Genomic DNA, 26,813 nt, shown 5'->3' with positions numbered 1-26,813 from the left:
CAATCCCTATCAAAATACCATGGACTTTCTTCAGAGAACTGGAACAAATCATCTTAAGATTTGTGTGGAATCAGAAAAGACCCCAAATAGCCAGGGGAATATTGAAAAACAAAACCACAGCCAGGGGCATCACAATGCCAGATTTCAGTTTGTACTACAAAGCTGTGGTCATCAAGACAGTGTGGTACTGGCACACAGATCAATGGAACAGAATAGAGAACCCAGAAATGGGCCCTCAACTCTATGGTCAACTAATATTCGACAAAGCAAGAAAGACTATCCACTGGAAAAAAGAAAGTCTCTTAAATAAATGGTGCTGGGAAAATTGGACAGTCACGTGCAGAAGAATGAAACTAGACCATTCTCTTACACCATATATACAAAGATAAACTCAAAATGGATGAAACGTCTAAATGTGAGACAAGAATCCATCAAAATCCTAGAGGAGAACACAGGTAACACCCTTTTTTTGGCCACAGCAACTTCTTGCAAGATACATCTATGAAGGCAAGAGAAACAAAAGCAAAAATGAATTATTGGGGCTTAATCAAGATAAAAAGCTTCTGCACAGCAAAAGAAACAGTCAACAAAACTAAAAGACAACCTACAGAATGGGAGAAGGTATTTGCAAATGACATATCAGAGAAAGGGCTAGTATCCAAGATCTATAAAGAACTTATTAAACTCAACATCAAAGAAACAAACAATCCAATCATGAAATGGGCAAAAGACATGAACAGAAATGTCACAGAGGAAGACACAGACATGGCCAACAAGCACATGAGAAAATGCTCCGCATCACTGGCCATCAGGGAAATGCAAATCAAAACCACAATGAGATGTCATCACACCTGTCAGAATAGCTAGAATAAAAAAGACAATAACAAGCATTAGAAAGGGTGTGGAGGGAAAGAGACCCTAGTGCACTGTTATTGGGGATAGAAATTGGTGTAGCCACCATGGAAATCAGTAGAGAAGTTTTTCAAAGAATTAAAAATAGGAATACCATATGATTCAATAGTCCCATTACTGAGTACTTACCTAAGGAAAACAAAAACACTAATTCAAAAAGATATGTGCACCTCTATGTTTATTGAAGCATTATATACAATATCCAAAAAAATGGAAGTGTCCATCCATAGATTAATGGATAAAGGTTTTATGTGTGTGTACACTCACACACTCTAGAATATTACTCAGCCATAAAAAATGATTATCTTGCCATTTGTGACAATGTGGATGAACCTAGATGGTATTATACTGAGTGAAATAGGTCAGACAGAGAAAGGCAAATATCATATGATTTCATTTACAGTGAAATCTAAAAAACAAAACAAATAAACATAAACAAACTCAGACTGAAATACAGAGAACTGATGGTAATCACAGGGAAAGTGGGTGGAAGATGGGTGAAATAGATAAAAAAATAAAGAGGTACAAACTCCTAGCTATAAAATAAATATATTATGAAGATGAAAAGTATAACATGGGAATATAGTCAATAATATTGTAATAATGTTGTATGGTGATGGATGTTAACATCAGTTACTATGGCAAGCATAGCATAACAATAGGTTATTGAATCTCTGAATCGCCAATAGGTTGTTGAATCACTATTCTGTACACATAAACTAATATAATATTGTATGTTAATTATACTTCAATTAAAAAAACAAAAAAGAAAAAAAATAAAAAAATAAAAAAACGTTATATGTGAATTTTCTACTATACAGAGGGTTGGCATCTCAAATTCTGTGTTGTTCAAGGATCAACTGTATAATGAATTGTAACAACAACAACAATAATAATAACAAATAATTTGTAAATGAGCAAAGGAACTGAATCAATGTTTCTCCAAAGAATATTAGAAATGAAAATAAGCACATGGTATTCAATATCTTTATTCATTAGGGAAATACCAATCAAAACCACAATGAGATATTACTGCGTATTTACTATGATGGCTTTAAAAAAGATAGATATTAACAACTGTTGATGATGATGTGGAGAGGTTGGAAACTTAATATTTCTGGTGAGTATGTAAAAGCCCGAACTCTGAAATACAATTTGGCAGGTCCTTAAGATGTTAAATATGAGTTATGATCCAGGATTTCCATTCTTGTATATATACCAAAGAGAAGTGAAAACATGTGTTGACACAAAAGTTGTATATAAAAATTTACAGCAGAATTATTCAGAATCGTCAAAATATGGGAAAACTCAAATGTTCATCAAGTGATGAGTAGATTAATAAAAGTGGTATATCTACACAATGGAATATTACTCACCAACTAACAAAAGAGTTGCTAAGACATGGATGAACCTTGAAAACATGCTAAATGAAAGAAGCCAGTCATGAAAGACCATATATAGTATGAATTTATTGATATTAAATGCCCACGTAGTCAAATCTATAGAGGCAGAAGACACTTCAGGCATACCACCTGGTACTGGGTTGATCCCAAGGAATGGAGAGGAATGTATGACATTAGCATCCTACTGGGACACCTATCTCAGAGAGTGGCTTCCTCCTCAGCCTGGGCCCAGACTGGAATTGATGCTGGGACGCAGATTCTTTGCTGGACATACAGGTGACATCTTCATGATGGGTGTGAGAGTGGGAGAGATCGGTCTTCAGCAGGCTATGGGGACTTTCAAGTTGTGTCTTACTCCCTTGTACCCTAACATACTTCAATTTATATAAGAATTATTCAATCCCTAATTAAATATTTGTATATTTTATGTATACTTGATGTTACATTTTCTGTTTGACGTATAAGCATTCATATATATGTTTCATATATATGCTGGAGGAGTGGGGATGGGATGACTGTCAATGTGTATGGGGTTTCTTTTGGGGATGACAAAAATATTCTAAGATTTTGTTGGTGGTTGCATAACTCTGAATAAACTAAAACTACTGAATTGTACACTTTAAGCTACTGAATTGTGAATTATATTTCAATAAATTTGTATTTTTTAAAATATAAGTTTAAGTTCTCTGAAGTGTAGCATAAAACTATAGACAATGGGTGCTGGGTGGCTCAGTCAGTTAAGGGTCTAACTTCAGCTCAGGTCATGATCTCAGGGTCCTGGAATGGAGCCCCACATGGGGCTCTGTGCTCACTGGGGAGTCTGCTTCTCCTTCTCCCTCTGTCCCTCCTTGTGTTCATGCTCTCTCTTTCTTTCAAATAAATGAATAAAATATTTAAAACAATACAAATTCTATCTTTATCATTTATTTCTTAGCATTTCTAGCTTAACAATGTTTTTTTGGGATCCTTAAGCTTACCTTGTTTTTATTGCTGTTAGCTCAATGACATTTTAAAAAATAAATTTATTTCATATCAGTAAGTAATTATTTCAGCAAGAATTGTCTAGGGCATCTAACCTTCCAAACTGCCTATAATTGACCATTACTCCTTGTTCAAATAATTTTTCTATTTTCATTTTTACTTTTGCTACACATAAGCTTGTCTAATTTTTAAAACCTGTTATTTTTCTTGGGAACAAATTGAATTTTGAATTAATATGTGGACAGCTAACATCTTAATAATATTGAATCTACCCATGCATACATAGTGTATGTTTTTCATTATTCAAGTCTTCTTTATGTCCTTTAGAAGAAATAATACCTCACTGTTATTTTAAGGTTTACTTCCAGGTATTTTTGCGGATGCTATTTTTTTACATGGTTTTATTCATCCATTGTGTTTCATTTTGTATACAGAGTTCTCATGTTATACTTAATAGTATTCCTAATTAGTTTTTATTTTTTAGCTGTGCAATTACATTATCAAAAAATTACTATAATTTGAACTCTCTAAACTTTTAAATATCATATTTATTTTTCAAGTCTAAATACACTGGATAATATTTTCAGGAAAATGTTAAATTACAGTGATAATTGTTGACATCTCTGTCCTGTTTCTGAGTAACAATGTCACTATGGAGTATGAGATGAGATTTGGTTTAAGATCATGTATGTAGGTAGACTGTATGTCTGTGTATATAGTTGAGGGCATTATATTTGAAGAATAAGTATTTGAAACGATTAAAATTTACTGTGAAAGAAAAATGATGTCTGTAGTATTAGTGAAAACCAGCTATAACAAGGGCAATATCACCACAGTGCTAATCTCAAGTGAAATAGGTACTAAAGTAAACTCATCTATGACCACCGTCCTCCCTCTTTTCCCACTGCTGTCCAATAATTTGATTTTCAGATAAAGACTACTTTTTGTCATATAAAAAATACTGATTTGTAGAAAAATAATGAATCTGGATATGGTTCCCAAGTTTAGGAGACACATGGCTAGGGAGGAATGGGGTAACAAGAATATATTCTATAGTATATACAACATAATGTCCATAATATTCATTATACAGTTCTAATTATTAGATATATGAAGAAGAAACATGTGAGCCATTCTTATGAGCAGAGGCCAACTTCAAGGGGAAGTAGATTTTGGTATAATCAAACAAATATTTAAAGCAGCAATTATAACTAAGTTTAATGAGGAAAGGAAGGGAAGGAAAGCAAAGCAAAGCAAAATAATCATAATGACTGAAAAGAGAAAATCTCAGCAGAAAAATAGAAAAACTAAAAAGGTAGTAAATGGAAAAATATTTAAAATAAAAATAACAAGGGTTTAATAGCTGAATGAAGATTACAGAGGGAAAGAGCAATTAAATAAATGATAGATCAATGGGAATTATCCAATTTTAAATTCAGAGAAAAAAATGATTAAAAAAACAGAGTTAGAAACATGTAAGACATACCAAAAATTCTACCAGACAAATAACTGGTGTCCCAGAAAAAGAGTAGAGAGTAGGTGGAGCAGAAAAACATATTTGAAAAAATAAAAGGCTGAAATTTCCCCAAATTTTGGGAAAGATATAAATTTCTAAATGTAGGAAGTTCTGTTGCTCAGTAGAACCCTAAACAGAATGAACCTGAAGAAAACAAACTTAGGCATGTTATAGTCAAAAGGACTTACTGGAAATAAAAGCTACAAGAATTTTGAAAGTAGCCAGAGAAAAATGACATATTATACATAGGGGAAACAAAGGCTAAAACCCACACATCTCTCATTCATAAACTAGAAACATTTAAAAAATGTGCAGCACCTTTTAAACAACACAAACACAAACTGAACCCAGAAATCTACATCTAGCAAAAATGTCCTTCAAAAATAAAAGCCAAGGGATTCCTGGGTGGCTCAGCAGTTAAGCATCTGTCTTTGGCTCAGGGCGTGATCCTGGAGTCCTGGGATGGAGTCCCACACATTGGGCTCCCTGCATGGAGCCTGCTTCTCCCTCCGCCTATGTCTCTGCCTCTCTCTCTCTCTCTGTGTCTCTCATGAATAAATAAAATCTTAAAAAAACAAAACAAAAATAAAAGCCAAAAGGAGAAATTTTTAGATAGAGGAAAGCTAAGTGAAATGCTAAATGATGTTCCTATAATCCTCAAGAACAAATGAAATTATAAAAATTCATAAATATAAAATTATATTAAGATAAATTATAAATTAAATACAAAAGAATATTTTCCTTAATTCTAACAATGTATTTAAAAGTAATACATATAACTATTGTAAAAGTAAACATATATATATGATTGTGAAGCTTCTCCATTTTTTTGTGAAGTGCTACAATGTTAACTCCAATAGACTGAAAAGTTAGGGGAAAAGAAGGTCTGAAGATAAAATGCCTATATGTAAATTAAAATTAAATTCTAATAAAAACTTTCAAATAATCCAGAAGGCACAAAGGGGAGGAAAAAAGAACACCACCACAAAAGTTCGGACCAACAGAAAACAAATAGTAACTTGGTATACCTAAATTCAAATCCATCAGTAGTTACATTGATATTAATAGACTGAACACTTCAACTAAATGATATAAAACTAAATAAACGAAACCCAAATATACGGTCTCTATAAAGACATATGGATGCCTAATAAGCCTCAAAAATATATGAAACCAAAAAGGACAGAAATAAAATGAAAAGTATATAATTCTATATTTTTTAGGAAATTTTAATGCCATTCTCAGAAATTGATAGCACTAGTCAAATATTAGTAAAAGCAGAGGATCTGATTAATACTTATAAACAACTTTGACCTCCTTGATTTTTAAAGTATATAGAGCAGAAAGGAACAGAATTACAAGGAAAATCCATTATAATAGTTTAACTTACCTCTCTCAAAATTGAAAAATCAAACAACAAAAACTAAGAAAAGGTTTATAGTTCAAAAACCCCCACAATTTCAAGGTGGACCTTTGTGTAACAGGAAATGTACATTATTTCAAGCATACTTGGAATGTTATGTAATTAATTGTGTATGTCTAATTATAAAGGAAATCACAGTAAATTTTGTAGAACTAGTACCATGCCACAGTCTCTGACTACAATTAATTAAAAAATCTATAACAAAACATATTTTTAGAAATTAGATAACAAATATCTAACTCATAGGTCAAAGGAAAATTTTTATAGAAATTAGAAAATAAGCTGAATATTAATGAAAATTACATATTTTTAATAAAATTAAAATAAAAAACTATAGGATACAGTTAAAGTACTACTTAGAGAAATTAAATAAAAATAGTTGAAATGAAATCTAACATATGAAACTGAAGAATATGTCAAAATCACTGATGTTTGCTTCAAATAGTGGTGAGGCAGCAGGAATTTAACTTGATCTGTATGTTATGAGACACAGATGCTGATGTTTTCAGCAACCTGTGAACAGAATTTCATCTCTTTCAACAGGAAAATAGAATGACAGTTGACCCTTGAACAGCATGGGTTCGAACTGTGTGGGTTCACTTATACACAGAGTTTTTATATTTGTATTCAAATTCCAGTTAGTTAACACACACTGTAATATTAGTTTCAGGTGGCTTGAAATATTAGTTTCAAGCCACTCTGGAAAATAGTATGGAGTTTCCTCAAAAAATTAAAAATGGAACTATTCTATGATCCAGCAATTGCACTACTTGGTATTTAGCCAAAGAATACAAAAACACTAATTCAAAGGAATAGGTTTTTAAAAAATAAGTATAGTACTATAAATGTATTTTTTTCTTCCTATGATTTTGTTTTCTTTTTTTAAAAAATTTATTCATGAGAGACAGAGAGAGAGAGAGGCAGAGACATAGGCAGAGGGAGAAGCAGGCTCCCTTCGGGGAGCCTGATGCGGGGAATCAGTCCCTGGACTCTGGGATCACGCCCTGAGCCAAAGGCATATGCTCAACCACTGAGCCACCCAGGCATCCCTTCCTATGATTTCCTTAACATTTTCTTTTCTCTAGCTTACTTTATTTTAAGAATACTGTATATGATATATATAACATACAAAATATGTATTAAATGACTGTTTATCAGTAAGGCTTCCAATCAATGGCAGGCCATAAATAGATAAGTTTTAGAGGAGTCAAAAGTTTTATGAGGATTTTCAACTGCACAGAGATCAGTGCCCCATCCCCCATATGGTCCAAGGGTCAACTACATAGACAACAACTCCAGTGTGAAAAATATGGATATGGTGAAACATGAAAGTACCAAATATCCAATCGAGCCAAAAAGAACTTGTATAGAAGTTGACTGTTGAGATGAATAGAAGTAGAAAATTTTTTAGTAACTCCTATTACATACATACAAATAAAAGACATAAGGAATGGGGGTGGGGGAGTGGAGAGGAAGTAAACTCATCATAGAAACAAATAATTCTACCTGAGTGGAATGTATAGCAACACCTATTGCAAGGTTTCCATAATGGCGATCTTTAAATGGAAGCATCTCAAACTAAATGCGTGAATGTAAAGTAACCTCTAAGCTGCTAGGTTAAATGTTGTAATAATTTAATCATTTGAAGATGGAGCATGCAACTGTCCTTGCAGACTAACACAATATGGAATAATTCCATATTTATATCACTAGTTATAAAAAATATGAATATTTTTTTAAATGTGACACTATAATAAATGCTCAGAAACTATAAAATAGAATGTGTTTCATTAACTGCCAGGTTTTGACCCCTCTATTCCTAGAACAACCAATGATATAAGGTAAGTATGGAACTCATATCACCACCAGTATTCTCAGAAATAATATGATCTTCTGAATAAAAGATATTTATTCATTTGAACTTTTTATTCTGCCCAGTTAGGGAGACAGGTAGAACATAAACCTCAAATATTTTCTTTTGATAAGGAAGATAATAAGAAATACAATCTACAATAAAAACCAAATTTCTCATATTTAGTGAAATCAAATGGAAGAAATTGGAATAAATGAGAGAATCTAGAAAATGACAAACTATAAAGCAGTATACAAAGTATGAAAGTCAGATCTAATAATGTCATCCTCACTACCTCCTTAACCCTTAAGACTGGCCAAATTTCCTACATTATATCCTCTGCTTCAGATACATCAACTATCTATTATCCTATTTTTTGGTTGGAAAGGTCTTTATATAAGTATCACAAAGTAGGAAAGTAGATAAATAGGGAGAGGGAAAGTACAGAAAGTTTGAGGTATAATGTTGGGAACTGAAGAAGACATAAAGAGGTCTTTAGAATCAGAAGATACATCTTATCACTTTCTTCCAAACTCACTGATACCACATGTCCTACTTCAAGTCAAGGCACTTTCTCCAAAGTTAATTTCTTTGAAAGCATACACCTTACCATGTGGAATTGTGGTCTGGAAAGGACGACTTGGGCTTTTCAGGTTCCATAAGGTCAAGCTACCATCGGAATGGCTGCACATGAACTGTTTGCCCTCATGATGCCAATCAATTGAATGAATAGCCTAATGAAATAGCAATTAAAAACAAGTAGAGAGGGAAAAAGTTTAATATTATAGCATTCTATATTCCAAAGGGAAAATATTCCTAGATAAAATTATTATAACAATACTTAAGAAATATACATAATTTTTCTGACCCATATCATACTATCTTCCATTTCAATCCTCTATAGGCTTACAGAAGACTACAAAAATTAATCTCCTGAGATAGAGAAAAGTTAATTAAATACATTTCATAATATCATTTTAGCCGAGAATTTTTTGTTGTAAATTCTATATCCTCTCTGTATCCTATACATTCCTTTGAAAAATTATTTACTTAGAAGTAAAAGCAAGGTTATCAGAAGATAACTTCTGGAAAGGTAGAGGCCTATTCCACTTAAAGTAGCCAATTTAAATAATATTTTACATTAAGAGCTACCATCTGAGAGCTTACTATATGCCAGACCCCTTGGCAAACTATTTATATTAAATATATTAATTTTATAAAGCAGGTATTATTTTTTCCAATTTGCACATAGTGAAATATGCCTACAGACGCTGATATACATGCTTAGGTCACACAGTTCAAAGCCAAGGTCTATCTAACTACAGAACCCATATTCTCAATCATTTTACCATATTGTCTCTAATATACACTATTTAAATTAACTTGGCAATATAGAGTTTAAGCAAGAAGGGTTCAAATTTTTTTAATTTATAAGTTTATTCTGAAGATGTGAATTACATAAAATTAAAAATTAATTATTCCATTTTCATATATTGTTTTATTCCCAGTGGTAGCACAGTGCCTGACATAGAGTAGATACTCAATATCTCTTGAATGAATAATTAATGTTGTCACATATTTCCACACCCTGGCATTCTTTGTAAATCATAAAGTTTACATGGGTTTTGGGTAATGTGCTAAGCACAAAGAGAGAAGCTCTAGTAGACATAAACCTGAACAGATGTATACAACATTATCCTTTACTTAAAGGAACTTTCAAAACTGCAAGACAGAGAAAATGGAAATAAATGAATATTAATAATAGCTATTGTTTGGGACTTTTAACATTTAGTTTTATATAGAAAACTAAATTATGTATATATATACTATATACTAAACTAAGGTTTATGTGTTTAAAACTATTGTTTTCTAAATAATAAGTATTATTAGAGTTACAGATAATTGATAGCTAGAGTAATCATTAGAATTTCTACCTACTAGGGAAGACAAATAGAAAAAGAACAGCTACAACACGAGAGCAAAATAAGTAAGTACCATAAGTATGCTTATTGTACAAAAGAGTAGGCATATAAAACCAGCTTGTTATTAGAGACTGTCAAATAGTGCATTACTAAAGAGCTGGTATTTGAATGGATTTAATGGATAAGTATCCAATTCTATTAATTTCATCATACCTGACTCCTTTCTTTAAAAAGTACTTTAAGGGTTTACTAAAAACAAAACAAAACAAAACAACAACAACAAAAAATTACAACCAATTCAAGAAGAATTTTAAAAGATAGAAAACAAAATATGGAAGATAAAGCACTAGCTAGTTCGGTCAACTCAGTGGCTGTGATTGAGTTTCTCCAAAACAGAAGAGAAAGGAAACCCAAAAAGTTGGATATCCATATGAAAAAAATGAAAAACAGCAGCTACTCAAGGAATTAAAAGTTTATCCTTATGTCAAACTCTGAGGGTTTTTTCTGTGAGAGATTATTTAGAAATATTGATATAATAAAACAAAAATTTCACAGCTAATATGTAAATTCATATAGTTATTTCTAAAAATTATCCTGGATTTACAAATCTTTCAATTCATCCATGGCTATTCAAGGGGCTACTTAGTAGTCCAAATAGTTTATAGTGGCTAAAAAGGAAATTGGATTTTGATATGCAAGAGAGGAAAGAAGGGAGTTCATGATAAGGAATTAGCTGGAGCAAACACTTGAAGGTAGGAAATAAATGATATGTTTAGGAGACAGTAATATGTCTGAGGTGTGAGGAGTATGTAGAAGGATACACTGAATTAAACTTATGAAAAGATAACATCAGGGCCTTGAATCTCATGTAAAGGAATAAAGACTTTGTATTGTTGATAATTGGGAGCCATTCAAAGGTTCTGCGGTAAAGAGTTACATGATCTGTCTTAAAACGATACTCTTACTAGTGACAGATATACTGAAAAGGTAAGATATCAGAGGAAATGCAGTTAGTTAAAAAGGCTACATAGTCTTCCAGGCAAAAGATAAAAACTTAGACTAGAACACTGAATGTGGGAATGAAAAAAGAGGAATGAGAGGTAGTATTAAAACAGAATTAAGAGTCTATAAAATGGATCGCATATGATATATAAAGAAGGATCAAACATGACTCTGAGGATTACAGACTGGAAAAAATAATCAAAATTTAAAAATCGAAAAGGAGAACAAAGAACAAAGTTTAGGTCTTTAAATGTTAATTCAGGGCCAATGAGATATTTATCTGGGCTTATATAATAAATTGTTGATAAGATATATATATATAGATTTTAAATTTATTAGAATAAAATTAATAAAATTAATATTTGAAATAATGGGAGAAGATATAAATATAAATGTAAACTAGAGGTGAAATGAAGAGGGTGAAGACATAAAATCTTGAAGAGTATCTGTAATTTAAAGGAAAGCAAGGAAAGAATCAGTGATGGAGAAAGGAGACGCGTAGAATGAGGTAGAAAGACACAGAGGAAGAAACTATTTTAAGAAGGACGGCCTGGGGATCTCTGGGTGGCTCAGTGGTTCAGTGCCTGCCTTCAGCCCAGGGTGTCATCCTGGAGACCCAGGATTGAGTCCCACGTCGGGCTACCTGCATGGAGCCTGCTTCTTCCTCTGCCTGTGTCTCTGCCTCTCTCTCTCTCTCTCTATGTGTCTCTCATGAATAAATAAATAAAATCTAAAAAAAAAAAAAGGAGGGCCTGATGTAAAGCCAAATGGTACTCTACTTAAACATTGCTAATGCTTATTTAAACACTTAATTGAAAAATTACTTTTGTTCACTTTTTAAGGTTAGAAGTCTTCCTTCTATACTGTTTTAGGCCATAAAAAAAAAAAACTAGCTGATTTAGCATATTCCTCTGGATTTCCTTTTTAGATGGCCTATTCTATTTCCAACTGACTACTCAGACCATATTTGTACTCTTATCTAGTTACTAGTCTTGAGAGAGGGAGCAATATCTAATCTTATCTTTATATTTTGTATATTTAATAAAAGGAAAATGTAGCTTAACTCCCTAGGGCCTTCTTTCCTCATGATTCAAGATGCCCTATAAGTTGATCATAAAGAGCATAATTATATGACATTACCTGACAAAGTATTTTTCACCAATCATGACCCAGTTGCTATATCACTTACCACTGAACTCTTTGTCACTATGACAATTACCTTGTATGTATGATAAAATCTTAATTTGCCAGAACTACTAAGAAATGAATTGGGGGGTACTTATGAGTGTAGTTATGACATAGCCAAAGGCTTATACCTTTAAGCACCAAAACTTAAACATTCAACTGTTACAAGGGGATGGGTGATAGCATACAAAGAAATGTGGTTTTTTAAATTTCCTTTCTATTTATATCAGTGTTGCTTTAAATTCTTCTGCATTTTCCCCATGTAAGTGCAGGTAATACCAGATAACGAATTTTGACCTGTATTTTCCTATCTCTCCCTACTCTACCATTTTCTTAAATTGAATAGAGACCTTACATGATCACCTTTATTCCCACAACTACAAGAGGTAATTACCCTTTTTTTTACCTTTTTGTCCCAGCTTATCTTCACATTAGCTTCTTCTGAAGGGGGAAATCATTAACGGCCTAGAATTAATCTTTGAACAACTAAAGTATCAATTCAAAGACTATATGCTGATAGATAGCAATTCATTGCTTTCTCTAAATGAAAGCCAAATTAAATCTCAGCTATGTACAATAAAACTCACTTTAAGACCTTACTGACCCTTATTATTAAATATTACCATTTACAAAATCAATCTTTATTCTGAGAAGGCAAGTATTACATGATAAGGTCTTTCAAACTGACCTCTTAAATTATCTGCCACAGAAAAAGAATTTCTGAATAGTGTATTTAGAGATCTTAAGAACAATGAGGCAAGACATGACTTAATGTAATCTAATGGAAGGAAAAGGATAGGTAATATAAGATGCCAAAAAGGGACCCAAAACAGTTAGTCAAGGCAGAATTCTCATTCAGGAGAACAACTCAGAGTTGGAACTTGGGCGAATGCCAACAGGCAATATGAGACACTGAGTCAGAACCAGTTACTCAATGATAAAAATATTGGCAATGTACAAAGCTTACAAGTAGAAGACAGGCACAAAGTCATCATACTCTTCTATATTTCAGTAGAGTCACTTACCTCATCATAATAAACTCTCAGGTCCGCTTTTTTAGATTTCAAGTCCCAGAATACTACAGTACCATTTTCATAACCTATCAGCAGCTGGAAAACATTAGAATAATCATTTTTGTAATTCTAACATTAATTTTAACTTGCTTGAAATAAAGTTTAATGTTAATACAATTAAGTAAAATCATACTATGTGATACGATTTTACTTAGAATGCCAATTTTTCCAAACCTGAATATAGATTTCCTACATTTAAGAAAAATGCCAAATGAACTCTACTTCAATAAATGTTTACCAATGAAATCGTCCTCATTCCCAATTTCCAAGAGAAGTTGAAGATATATGTATATAAATATAAGAACATAAAAATAAATAAGAAAATTGGAACAAAAGAAAAATGGTAGAGAAGTAAAGGATGAAATGGCATAAGTTTAATAATAATGCATATGACATTCAGCCCTATGCACTTGAAAACTATGGCCATAAATTTGGCTTCTAATTTCTTTGTATCAAATCCTGTTTTCTCTTTGACTTATGTCAGTATTTTAAACTGGTGATTTATGAAGTCTCAGAAGCTCACAAAGGTATTCTAGAGATTCACATCATTAAACATGGTGGATATTTACTTTATAAATCAACAAATAAGACAACAAAATACATGTTTTCATCTTAAAATAGTTTGAGAGTAGATAATATTCAAGACTCATTCAGTTAAATACTACTAGCCATGCTGATGGTTTTTTAATCTTATAACTCTGAATTTTTATTTGTATATTTTGTTATATTTTGTTAAATTTATTCTATCATTAGTTTAAGAAAAGACAGGATAAAAATAGACCAGTGTTCAAATAATATTTCCCACAAATCTGCCTTAAGATGATATTTTTGAAACCCATCAGTAGTTATTTCTGATACAAATTCTTATACATTGCATAAAAATGTTTCAATAATTTCAAAACATCAGTGATATAAATAGAAAATAGAGTAGTAGACATAAGCTACTCCTGTACAGCATCCTAAGACCTACCTCAATATCTTAGAACACAAAAAAAATGACAAAAATAAGTGGGCCACTTTTAACAGGAAATTTAAAAATTTCAAATAACAGTTCATGAATCAATGTATATTTTTGAAACTATACCATATTTAACGGTTTTAGTTTTATTATTTTTTAATTAATTTTTTAATTTGAGTATAGTTGGTCCAGAATGTTACGTTAGTTTCAGGTGCAGAACTTAGTCACTCAAATTCTTATCTTATGCTATGCTCACCACAAGTGTAGCCACTCACCATACAAATCTATTATAGTATCATTGATTATATTCTCTATACTGTGCCTTTTATTCCTGGGACTTCTTTTTCCATAACTGGAAGCCTGGATCTCCTACTTCTCTTCACTCATTTTGCCCATTCCTTACCTCTCTCCCCTCTGGTAACCATCAGTTTTTTTTTTTTTTCTGTACTTATAGATTCTGGTTTTTTGTCTATTCATTTGTTTATTTTAGATTCCACATATGAGTAAAGTCAGTAAAGTCATGTTTGTCATTCCTATTCTGATGAATTTCACTTAGCATAATACCCTCTAAGTCTATCCATACTGTCACAAATATAACAATTTCCTCCTTATGACTATATAATATTCTATTGTGTATATATACCAAATCTTCCTTATCCTTTTGTCTATTCATGGACACTTAGGTTGCTTCCATATTGGCTATTGCAGTCAGTAATACTGCAATAAACTTAGGGGTACATATATCTTTTTGAATTAGTGTTTTGGTTTTCTTTGGGTAAATGCCTAGTGGTAGAATTATTGGGTTATATGGTACTCCTATAATGGGTATTCTCCCATTCAGTAGGTATTACAACCTACTGAATGGGAGAAGATTTTTGCAAATGATATATCTGATAAGGGGCTAATATCCAAAATATATAAAGAATTTATACAACTCAACACCAAAAAATAATCTGACTAAGGGGTGCCTGGGTGGCTCAGTCGGTTGGTTAATTATCTGCCTTCAGCTCAGGTCATAATCTTAGGGTCCTGGCATCAAACCCAGAATTGGTCAATGGGTAGCCCTCCTCCCTCTCCCTCTGCCTCTTCCCTCTGCTCCTGCTGCTTTCTCTCTCTCTCAAATAAATACAATTCCTTCTAAAGAACACAGCAATCTGATTAAAAATGGGCAGACCTAAATAGACATTTTCCAAAAAAAAGATATATAGATGGCCAACAGACACATAAGATACACAACATCACTAATCATCAGGGAAATGCAAATCAAAACCACAATGAGATATCACCATACACCTGTCAGATGGCTAAAATTTTAAAAAAAGTTTCATTATTAAATCACATATAATAAATTTGAAAATTGATTGGACAAAAAAATTGAGCTTCTTTACATACAAAATTAAATGGCATAATGACTTGCTAAATTAAAAAAGTTAAAATTAAGAGTGAACTTTAAAAATATTTGTTAAAATGTATGTAACATCATAAACACTAAGATGCATTTTAACATTAAATCAGCTCTTTTTAAATACTAGAGAAAATGATATATCATTAAACCAATTCCTATGGAATCCAGGGAAAGATTTGTAGGTCTAAAAAGTTTGGAAAATCTCATTTAGCAGGAGATTGAATAATATAACCTTTCAAAATTTAAGCCCTAAGATGTAATGAAATCATTATCTAAAATGCTATTATATTTTTTTCATAGATACATCTGAATGGTAGAAGTTGTGTTGTTTATAAAACATTACTAGCAATAGCCACAGTAAATCACAAAATATAAACTGCCTAACCTTAAAATGTCATACATTATTCAGATATTTATACACCATTATGATATATGAAGTATGAAAAAATATTAGAATCAATAAAATTGAGAAAGAGAAAAGCAGCTCCTAATATCCAGGAGACATCTGACAAGATCACTCTGTGACCATGATCAAGACAAAAACAAGATCACTCTGCAATCATGTCTAACCATACCAAAACATGAATATCACTGAGGTCACAAAAATATATATTACTTATATTTTTAAATAATTATATATTTTATATAATATATACATATAATTTTAAAAATTTATCTCTCACAATAGAATTTAAGTACTGTGACAATGTCAGGTACAAAGAAGTAAGGTGCTTTCCTGATTACTATATCATTAGGACCTGGAATATTAACTGAAGAAAATAGTTATCTGATAAATATCTGTTAATTATTAAATACCACAAAATCAAAATCACAGATACTATATTCCCTAGCAACTATGAAATAAAATTTGAAATCATTAACAAAATATTTTGGAAACTAAAACACATACTTCTAAGTAATTATGGTCGAAGAAGAAAATATAATGAAAGGTATGAAATAGAATTGAACAAAAATGCCTTATATTAAAACTTGTGAGATAAAGATTTAGCTTCATCAAGAGGGAAATTTATTGTTTTATAACTGTATATGAAAATAAAAATTTCACATTTTTTACTGACATAAAAGTTTGACTTTAGAAGTCAAGGGAAAAAGAGGAATCTTAAAGAAATGGGAAAAAAGAGGAGTGCCTGGGTGGCTTAGCCATTTAAGAGTCCAACTCTTAGTTTTAGTTTAGGTCATGGTCTCAGGGTGGTGGTAAGACTGAGCCCTACACCGGGCTTTGTGCTCAGCTGGGAGTCTGCTTGAGATTCTCGCTCTCCCTCTGCCCCTTCTTCCTGCTTGTGTGCTCTCTAATAAAACAAAATAAAATCTTTAAAAAGGAAAAAAAAAGATGGAAAAAAAATAGTCACCTTATCCAAGAGTGAAGTAGATCTCTCACTTATTCAAATATACTTTTATATCTTTCAGGAAGTTTGATAGTTTTCCATATACAGATTTTCTTAATTTTATAGCTTATTATTTTGAATTTTTTTGGTTGTTATTTTATATTAGATCTTCTCTTCATTACATCTTCTGACAAAATATTGTTTCTACATTGGATTTTATTATGTTACCTTATAAATTTTTTATTATTTATATTCATTTTATTTTTTTAATATTCATTTTAATATTGATTTTATTAAGCATTCCAGGCACACTATCATATAATCAAAAATAGAGACATTCACTTCTTCCTTTCCAATTTTTATGCCTCTAATTATTCACATTTGTCTTAACTAAAACATCATATAGTGTTAAAAATAGGGACAAGGTGAGCATCCTCACTTTCTTTCTGACTTTAGTGCCAATACCTCTAGGTTTCCCTACTAAGTTAGATCCTGGATTCCCTATATATTTATCATAAGTAGCTAATAGAGTATGAATTGATTCATTTCTAAACTAAATTTATTTCATCAGAAATAGATGTTTAATTATTTGCTTTTGTTTCCTTTCCCTCTAGAGACATTTCTAGTAAGAAGCTGGTATGGCTGAGGCCAAAAAGGTTGTTATTTGTGTTCTCTTCTAGGATTTTTAAGGTTTCCTGTCTCATACTTAGGTCTTCATCCATTTTGAATTTATTTTTGTTGTGTCTGGCTTAAGAAAGTGGTCCAATTTCATTCTTCTGCAGGTTGCTGTCCAGTTTGCCCAACACCATTTGTCAGAGACTTTCTTTTTTCCATTGAATACTCTTTCCAGCTTTGTTGAAGATTATTTGACTATATAGTTACGGGTCCATTTCTGGGTTTTCTATCCTGTTCCATTTACTTATGTGTCTGTTTTTGTGTCAATACATACTGTCTTGATGACTACAGCTTTGTAATATAGCTCGAAATTTGCAATTGTGTTGCCTCCAGTTTTTTTTTTTTCTTTTTCAGGATTGTTTTGGCTATTTGGGGTCTTTTGTGATTCCACACAGATTTTAGGATTGTTTGTTCTATCTCTGTGAAAAATGCTGGTGGTATTTTGATAGGGATTGCACTAAATGTGTCGGTTGCTTTGGGTAACATGAACATTTAAAATTTTTTTTCTTCTGGGATGCCTGGGTAGCTCAGTGGTTGAGCATTTGCTTTTGGCTCAGGTTTTGATCCCAGGGTCCTGGGATCAACTCCCACACCAGGCTGCCAGCAAAGAGCCTACTTCTCCCTCTGCCTATGTCTCTGCCTCTCTCTGTGTGTCTCTCATGAATAAATAAAATCTTAAAAAAAATAAAAATAAAATGTTTTCTTCCAATTAAGGAGCATGCAGTGTTTTTCCATTTCTTTATGTCCTCTTCAATTTCTTTCATAAGTGTTCTATAGTTTTCAGGGTACAGATCTTTAACCTCTCTGATTAAGATTATTTCTAGGTATCTTACTGGTTTGCATGCAAATGAGATCAATTTCTTGATTTCTTTTTCTGCTGTTTCATTATTGGTGTATAGATATGCAAAAGATTTCTGTACATTGACTTTATATCTGGAGACTTTGCTGAATTCATGTATTAGTTCTAGTAATTTTTTGGTGGAGTCCTTTGGGTTTTCTACATAGAGTATTATATTGTGTGCAAATAGTGAATGTTTGACTTCTTCCTTTCTGATTTGGATGCATTTTATTTCTCTTAGTTGTCTGATTGCTGAGGCTAATACTTCCAAGTACCATGTTAAATAATAATGGTGAACACGGACATCCTTGTGTTACTCCTGACCATAGGAGAAAGGATCTCAGTTTTTTCCCCACTAAGGATGATATTAGATGTGTGCCTTTCACATATGGCCTTTATGATGTTGAGGTATGTCCCATCTATCCTTATTTTGTTGAGGGTGTTTTATCAAGAATGGATGCTGTAGTTTGTCAGACACTTTTTCAGCATTTATTAGATGGTTATTATTATATACAATATAACATATAATATAAAATATATTATATTATTTATAAATTATATTATTATATTTATTGTTATATTTTCAGCATTTATTTTATGGTTGTTATCCTTTTGTTAATGTGGTGTATCATGTTGACTGATTTGTGAATATTGAACCAACCCTGCAGCCCAGGAATAAATCCTACTTGATCATGGTGAATAATTCCTTTAATGCACTGTTGAATTCAATTTGCTAGTATCTTCTTGAGAATTTCTGCATCCATGTTCATCAAGGATATTGGCCTGTAATTCTCTTTTTTAGTGGAATCTTGTCTGGTCTTGGAATCAAGGTAAAGCTGGCCTTGTAAAATGAGTTTGGAAGTTTTCTTTCTGTTTCTATATTTTTAGAACAGTTTAAGAAGAATAGGTATTAATTCTTCTTTAAAAAGTTGGTAGAATTTCCCTGGGAAGCTACCTGGACCTGGACTTCTGTTTCTTGGGAGATTTTTTTACTACTGATTCAATTTCTTTGCTTGTTATTGGTCTGTTTAAATTTTCTATTTCTTCCTGTTTCAGTTTTGGTAGTTTGTGTGTTTGTAGAAATTTATCCATTTCTTTCAGATTGTCTAATTTTTTCAAACTAGATGTTAAAACAAAAACTGTATATAACAAGAGATGAAGAATGGCATTATATCATGATAAAGAAGTCTATCCATCAAGAAGATCTAAGCATTAAAAATATTTATGCCCCCAACTTGGGAGTAGCCAAATATATAAATCAATTAATAATAAACATAAACTCATTGATAGTAATACAATAATAGTAGGGGACTTAGCACCCTACTTATGTCAATAGACAGATAATATAAGCGGAATTTCAACAAGGAAACAATTGCTTTGAATGACACATTGGACCAAATTGACTTAACAGATATATTGATAACATTTCATCCTAAAGCAGTGGAATAAACATCCTTTTTGAGTGCACATGGAACATTCTTAAGAATAGATCACATACTAGGTCACAAATCAGCCCTCAATAAGTACAAAAAGATTGAGATCATACCATGCGTATTTTCAGACAACTCTATAAAACTTGAAGTCAATTCACAAGAAAAATTTTGGGACGGTCACAAATACATAGGGGTTAAAGAATATCCTACTAAAGAATGAATGGGTAAATCAAGAAGTTAAAGATCAAATTAAAAAGTACATGGAAACAAATGAAAAAGAAAACACAAGCCAAAACCTTTGGGATGCAGCAAAAGTGGTTCTAAGAGGGAATTTTATAGCAATACAGGCCTACTTAAGCAAGAAAAGTCTCCAATATACAACCAAACCTTATATCTAAAGGAGCTAGAAAAAGAATGATAAATAAAGCTTAAATCCAGCAGGAGACAACTAGTTTGTCTAAGTGTGGCTACTCCAGCTTTCTCTTCACGTCCATTAACATGATAAATTGTTCTTCATCCCCTCAGTTTCCACTTGCAAGTGTCTTTAGATCTAAAATGAATCTTTTAAAGGCGGGGCAAGATGGTGGAAGAGTAGGGTCCCCAAGTCACCTGTCCCCACCAAATTACCTAGATAACCTTCAAATCATCCTGAAAATCTACGAATTCGGCCTGAGATTTAAAGAGAGAACAGCTGGAATGCTACAGTGAGAAGAGTTCACGCTTCTATCAAAGTAGGAAGACGGGGGGGGGGGGGGGGGGGGGGCGGGGGGGATAGAAAAACAAAAGGCATCCAAGGGGGAGAGGCCCCGTGGGGAGCCGGGCTAAAGCCGTGGCAAGCGTCCCCAGGACAGGAAAGCCCCCCACAGCGAGTGTCCCCAGGATAGGAAAGCCCTATCCCGGAGAAGCAGGAGCTTCACCAACCTTCCTGGAGGGAAAGGTGCTCGCAGGGAGTTAGAGCAGGATCCCAGGAGTGGCGGGGATGCCCTCAGGCTCCCTGGGACACTAACAGAGCACCTGTGCCCCGGGGAGAGCTCCATAAAGGGCTTCATCAGGCGCACGGCTGGACCCGGGAGCAGCGCGGGGGCAGCTCCGGCAGAGGCTCCGCGAGGAAGGGGCTGTGCGGCCCCAGGAGCAGCTCTGAGGGGCTCAGGCGGTGGCTCCGCGGAGAGGGGGCTGCCTGGCCGGGAGCTCGAATCCAACAGTGCAGGCCCGGGAGCACAGGGCGCCGGGGTCACCGCCCAGGATCCTGCCTTCCCCCGGGACAGGCAGAGGCCAGGAGGAGGGCACAGGACAGCAAGAACGCCCCTGCCCCAAGCTGAGCAGATCAGCAGCCCCGCCCCTGGAGCCTCCAGGCCCCTGCAGACTGAGAGCTCCTTAGTTACTGCAGGAGATGAATCCAAGGCTCCAGAGCTGTCCGCCGCCACTGTGGTTGTTCCTCCTGGGGCCTCACAGGATAAACAGCCCCCACTGAGCCTCACAGTGGCCTCACCGGATAGGCAGCTTAAATGTCACTCACTGAGCCCTGCACCTGGCAGGGGGCTGAGCAGCTCCCCCAAGTGCTAACACCTGAAAATCAGCACAACAGGCCCCTCCCCTAGAAGACCAGCTAGAGGACACGGGAAAAACAAATTATTGACCAAGCAGCACTGGAAAGCTCCAGGGGAAGTCAAGGGACTTACAGTATACAGAATCCGAGGATACTCCCTCTTGTTTTTTTTTTGCTTTTTGATTTCTGTTTGCTTCCCCCTCCCTTTTGTTCTTTTTTTTCCTTTTTCTCTCTTTTTTTCTTTTCTTTTTTTCTTTTTCTTTCCTTCTTTCTCTTCTCTCTTTTTATCCTTTTCCCAATACAATTTGTTTTTGGCCACTCTGCACTGAGCAAAATGACTAGAAGGAAAACCTTACCTCAAAAAAAAGAATCAGAAACAGTCCTTTCTCCCAGAGTTAAAAAATCTGGATTACAATTCAATGTCAGAAAGCCAATTCAGAAGCACTATTATAAAGCTACTCGTGGCTCTAGAAAAAAGCATAAAGGACTCAAGAGACTTCATGACTGCAGAATGTAGATCGAATCAGGCAGAAATTAAAAATCAATTGAATGAGATGCAATTCAAACTAGAAGTCCTAACGACAAGGGTTAACGAGGTGGAAGAACGAGTGAGTGACATAGAAGACAAATTGATGGCAAAGAGGGAAACTGAGGAAAAAAGAGACAAACAATTAAAAGATCATGAGGATAGATTAAGGGAAATGAGTGACAGCCTGAGGAAGGAAAACCTACGTTTAATTAGGGTTTCCAAGGGCGCCGAAAGGGACAAAGGTCCAGAATATGTATTTGAACAAATCATAGCTGAAGACTTTCCTAATCTGGGAAGGGAAACAGGCATTCAGATCCAGGAAATAGAGAGATCCCCCCCTAAAATCAATAAAAACCATTCAACACCTCGACATTTAATAGTTAAGCTTACAAGTTCCAAAGATAAAGAGAAGGTCCTTAAAGCAGCAAGAGACAAGAAATCCCTAACTTTTATGGGGACAAGTATTAGGTTAACAGCAGACCACTCCACAGAGACCTGGCAGTCCAGAAAGGGCTGGCAGGATATATTCAGGGTCCTAAATGAGAAAAACATGCAAACAAGAATACTTTATCCAGCAAGGCTCTCATTCAGAATGGAAGGAGAGATAAAGAGCTTCCAGGACAGGCAGGAATTGAAAGAATATGTGACCTCCAAACCAGCACTGCAAGAAATTTTAAGGGGGACTCTTAAAATTTCCCTTTAAGAAGAAGTCCAATGGAACAATCCACAAAAACAGGGACTGAATAGATATCATGATGACACTAAACTCATATCTTTCAATAGTAACTCTGAACGTGAATGGGCTTAATGACTCCATCAAAAGGCGCAGGGTGTCAGACTGGATAAAAAAGCAGGACCCATCTATTTGCTGTCTACAAGAGACTCATTTTAGACAGAAGGACACCTACAGCCTGAAAATAAAAGGTTGCAGAACCATTTACCATTCAAATGGTTCTCAAAAGAAAGCAGGGGTAGCCATCCTTATATCAGATAAACTAAAATTTACCCCGAAGACTGTAGTGAGAGATGAAGAGGGACACTATACCATACTTAAGGATCTAGCCAACAAGAGGACTTAACAATCATCAATATATATGCCCCGAATGTGGGAGCTGCCAAATATATCAAACAATTAATAACCAAAATTAAGACATAATTAGATAATAATACACTTATACTTGGTGACTTCAATCTAGCGCTTTCTACAATGGATAGGCCTTCTATACACAACATCTCCAAAGAAACGAGAGCTTTAAATGATACACTGGACCAGATGGATTTCACAGATATCTACAGAACTTTACATCCAAACTCAACTGAATATACATTCTTCTCAAGTGCACATGGAACTTTCTCCAGAATAGACCACATACTAGGTCACAAATCAGGTCATAACCGATACCAAAAGATTGGGATCGTCCCCTGCGTATTCTCAGACCATAATGCCTTGAAATTAGCACTAAATCACAACAAGAAGTTTGGAAGGACTTCAAACACGTGGAGGTTAAGGACCATCTTGCTAAAAGATGAAAGGGTCAACCAGGAAATTAAGGAAGAATTAAAAAGATTCATGGAAACTAATGAGAATGAAGATAAAACCGTTCAAAATCTTTGGGATGCAGCAAAAGCAGTCCTAAGGGGGAAATACATCGCAATACAAGCATCCATCCAAAAACTGGAAAGAACTCAAATACAAAAGCTAACCTTACACCTAAAGGAGCTAGACAAAAAACAGCAAATAGATCCTACACCCAGCAGAAGAAGAGAGTTAATAAAGATTCGAGCAGAACTCAACGAAATCGAAACCAGAAGAACTGTGGAACAGATCAACAGAACCAGGAGTTGGTTCTTTGAAAGAATTAATAAGATAGATAAACCATTATCCAGCCTTATTAAAAAGAAGAGAGAGAAGATTCAAATTAATAAAATCATGAATGAGAGAGATCACTACCAACACCAAGGAAATACAAACGATTTTAAAAACATATTATGAACAGCTATACGCTAATAAATTAGGCAATCTAGAAGAAATGGACGCATTCCTGGAAAGCCACAAACTACCAAAACTGGAACAGGAAGAAATAGAAAACCTGAACAGGCCAATAACCAGGGAGGAAATTGAAGCAGTCATCAAAAACCTCCCAAGACACAAAAGTCCAGGGCCAGATGGCTTCCCAGGGGAATTCTATCAAACGTTTAAAGAAGAAACCATACCTATTTTCCTAAAGCTGTTTGGAAAGATAGAAAGAGATGGAGTACTTCCAAAATCATTCTATAAGGCCAGCATCACCTTAATTCCAAAACCAGACAAAGACTCCACCGAAAAGGATAATTATAGACCAATATCCCTGATGAACACGGATGCAAAAATTCTTAACAAGATACTAGCCAATAGGATCCAACAATACATTAAGAAAATTATTCACCATGACCAAGTAGGATTTATCCCCGGAACACAAGGCTGGTTCAACAGTCATAAAACAATCAATGTGATTTATCATATCAGCAAGAGAAAAAACCAAGAACCATATGATCCTCTCAATAGATGCAGAGAAAACATTTGACAAAATACAGCATCCATTCCTGATCAAAACTCTTCAGAGTGTAGGGATAGAGGGAACATTCCTCAACATCTTAAAAGCCATCTACGAAAAGTCCACAGCAAATATAATTCTCAATGGGGAAGCACTGGGAGCCTTTCCCCTAAGATCAGGAACACGACAGGGATGTCCACTCTCACCACTGCTATTCAACATAGTACTAGAAGTCCTAGCCTCAGCAATCAGGCAACAAAAAGAAATAAAAGGCATTCAAATTGGCAAAGAAGAAGTCAAACTCTCCCTCTTCACAGATGACATGATACTCTACGTAGAAAACCCAAAAGACTCCACCCCAAGATTGCTAGAACTCATACAGCAATTTGGCAGTGTGGCAGGGTACAAAATCAATGCCCAGAAATCAGTGGCATTTCTATACACTAACAATGAGACTGAAAAAAAAAGAGAAATTAAGGATTCAATCCCATTTACAATTGCACCCAAATGCATAAGATACCAGGAATAAACCTAACCAAAGAGGTAAAGGATCTATACCCTAAAAACTATAGAACACTTCTGAAAGAAATTGAGGAAGACACAAAGAGATGGAAAAATATTCTATGCTCATGGATTGGCAGAATTAATATTGTGAAAATGTCAATGTTACCCAGAGCAATTTACACGTTTAATGCAATCCCTATCAAAATACCATGGACTTTCTTCAGAGAGTTAGAGCAAATTATTTTAAGATTTGTGTGGAATCAAAAAAGACCCCGAATAGCCAGGGGAATTTTAAAAAAGAAAACCATAGCTGGGGGCATCACAATGCCAGATTTCAGGTTATACTACAAAGCTGTGGTCATCAAGACAGTGTGGTACTGGCACAAAAACAGACACATAGATCAATGGAACAGAATAGAGAACCCAGAAGGGGACCCTCAACTTCATGGTCAACTAATATCCAACATAGGAGGAAAGACTAACCACTGGAAGAAAGACAGTCTCTTCAATAAATGGTGCTGGGAAAATTGGACATCCACATGCAGAAGAATGAAACTAGACCACTCTCTTTCACCATACACAAAGATAAACTCAAAATGGATGAAAGATCTAAATGTGAGACAAGATTCCATCAAAATCCTAGAGGAGAACACAGGCAACACCCTTTTTGAACTCGGCCACAGTAACTTCTTGCAAGATACATCCACGAAGGCAAAAGAAACAAAAGCAAAAATGAACTATTGGGACTTTATCAAGATAAGAAGCTTTTGCACAGCAAAGGATAGTCAACAAAACTAAAAGACAACCTACAGAATGGGAGAAGATATTTGCAAATGACGTATCAGAGAAAGGGCTAGTTTCCAAGATCTATAAAGAACTTATTAAACTCAACAGCAAGGAAACAAACATTCCAATCATGAAATGGGCAAAAGACATGAACAGAAATCTCACAGAGGAAGACATAGACGTGGCCAACACGCACATGAGAAAATGCTCTGCATCACTTGCCATCAGGGAAATACAAATCAAAACCACAATGAGATACCACCTCACACCAGTGAGAATGGGGCAAATTAACAAGGCAGGCAACCACAAATGTTGGAGAGGATGCGGAGAAAAGGGAACCCTCGTGCACTGCTGGTGAGAATGTGAAATGGTGCAGCCACTCTGGAAAACTGTGTGGAGGTTCCTCAAAGAGTTAAAAATAGAGCTGCCCTATGACCCAGCAATTGCACTGTTGGGGATTTACCCAACAAAGATACAGATGCAATGAAACGCCGGGACACCTGCACCTCGATGTTTCTAGAGGCAATGTCCACAATAGCTAAACTGTGGAAGGAGCCTCGGTGTTCATCGAAAGATGAATGGATAAAGAAGATGTGGTTTATGTATACAATGGAATATTAGTCATTAGAAGTGACAAATATCCATCATTTGCTTCAACGTGGATGGAACTGGAGGGTATTATGCTGAGTGAAGTCAATCAGAGAAGGACAAACATTATATGGTCTCATTCATTTGGGGAATATAAATAATAGTGAAATGGAATAGAAGGGAAGGGAGAAGAAATGGGTAGGAAATATCAGAAAGGAAGACAGAACATGGAAGTCTCCTAATTCTGGAAAACGAACTTGGGGTGTTGGAAGGGGAGGAGGGCGGGGGTTGGGGGTGACTGGGTGGCGGGCACTGAGGGGGGCACTTGACGGGATGAGCACTGGGTGTTATTCTGTATGTTGGGAAATTGAACACCAATAAAAATAAATTTATTATAAAATA

At 34.5% G+C, this 26,813-nt stretch overlaps 1 protein-coding gene across 6 annotated transcripts in view; it reads right to left on the bottom strand.

The window, feature by feature from the left end:
* Positions 1 to 26,813, bottom strand: part of STXBP5L (syntaxin binding protein 5L) — a 381,900-nt gene that overhangs the window by 185,834 nt on the left and 169,253 nt on the right. For all 6 annotated transcript variants that reach the window (XM_025475838.3, XM_025475864.3, XM_025475854.3 and 3 more), the window contains 2 exons: positions 13,222 to 13,305; positions 8,698 to 8,821 (listed from right to left, as the gene is read on the bottom strand). In XM_025475838.3, the coding sequence (XP_025331623.1) occupies positions 8,698 to 8,821; positions 13,222 to 13,305 (208 nt within the window). The remainder of the gene's footprint in view (positions 1 to 8,697; positions 8,822 to 13,221; positions 13,306 to 26,813) is intronic.

Source organism: Canis lupus, chromosome 33 (genome assembly GCF_003254725.2).
Source record: "Canis lupus dingo isolate Sandy chromosome 33, ASM325472v2, whole genome shotgun sequence".
Classification (NCBI taxonomy): Eukaryota; Metazoa; Chordata; class Mammalia; order Carnivora; family Canidae; genus Canis; species Canis lupus.
The sequence above is the reverse complement of the archived record's forward strand: the minus strand, read 5'-3'. Positions and strand labels throughout refer to the sequence as shown.